The sequence below is a fragment of the Penaeus monodon genome, chromosome 27 (genome assembly GCF_015228065.2).
Source record: "Penaeus monodon isolate SGIC_2016 chromosome 27, NSTDA_Pmon_1, whole genome shotgun sequence".
Classification (NCBI taxonomy): Eukaryota; Metazoa; Arthropoda; class Malacostraca; order Decapoda; family Penaeidae; genus Penaeus; species Penaeus monodon.
Genome location: NC_051412.1, coordinates 15,399,444 through 15,399,926, shown reverse-complemented (window position 1 = coordinate 15,399,926; position 483 = coordinate 15,399,444). Strand labels below are relative to the sequence as shown.

Here is a 483-nt window from a genome sequence, read left to right as displayed (position 1 = left end):
GGAATATCAGTGATTATCCTCATAGCACAGGCCTTGAATGATCACATTCACATCTACATCCAGATAAAACTTACATCTCTGCTGATGTACACAAATACTCAATGTCAACCACCAAAGAAGTTCACAAACCCACCTCTGACTTCAGATTTCTTCTTGGAGCCTTTAGACATCACTAAATCTGATGCGTCCTTTGAGGAGCAACTTCCGTCATGGGTATCTGATGTATGCAAAGACGGATGAGGCAGCGGCTTCTTTTCTGGGGGTGGTGGCGGTTGGACTTTCTTCTCAGGCAGTGGTGGGGGAGGTTCCTTATCTAGAGGGAACAAGTTGGTGAAAGCAATTAGGAATAGTGGTGGTGAATGGTTTTGCTAATTTTGCTAATTCCTCCAGTACACTTTTAAGAATAGAGTGGAATGGAAAAAGTGTCAAAATGAAATGGAGTTTCTTCTTTTTCCTTTTTTTATAAGTTAGCAAAGGAAATGG

At 41.4% G+C, this 483-nt stretch overlaps 1 protein-coding gene across 1 annotated transcript in view; it reads right to left on the bottom strand.

Moving 5' to 3' along the window:
* LOC119590612 (SH3 domain-containing kinase-binding protein 1-like) overlaps positions 1–483 on the bottom strand; it is a gene marked incomplete at its 5' end in the record, with an annotated part of 21,139 nt that overhangs the window by 10,382 nt on the left and 10,274 nt on the right. Inside the window, 1 exon segment of the mRNA XM_037939290.1 lies at positions 134–313. Within this exon segment, the coding sequence (XP_037795218.1) occupies positions 134–313 (180 nt within the window).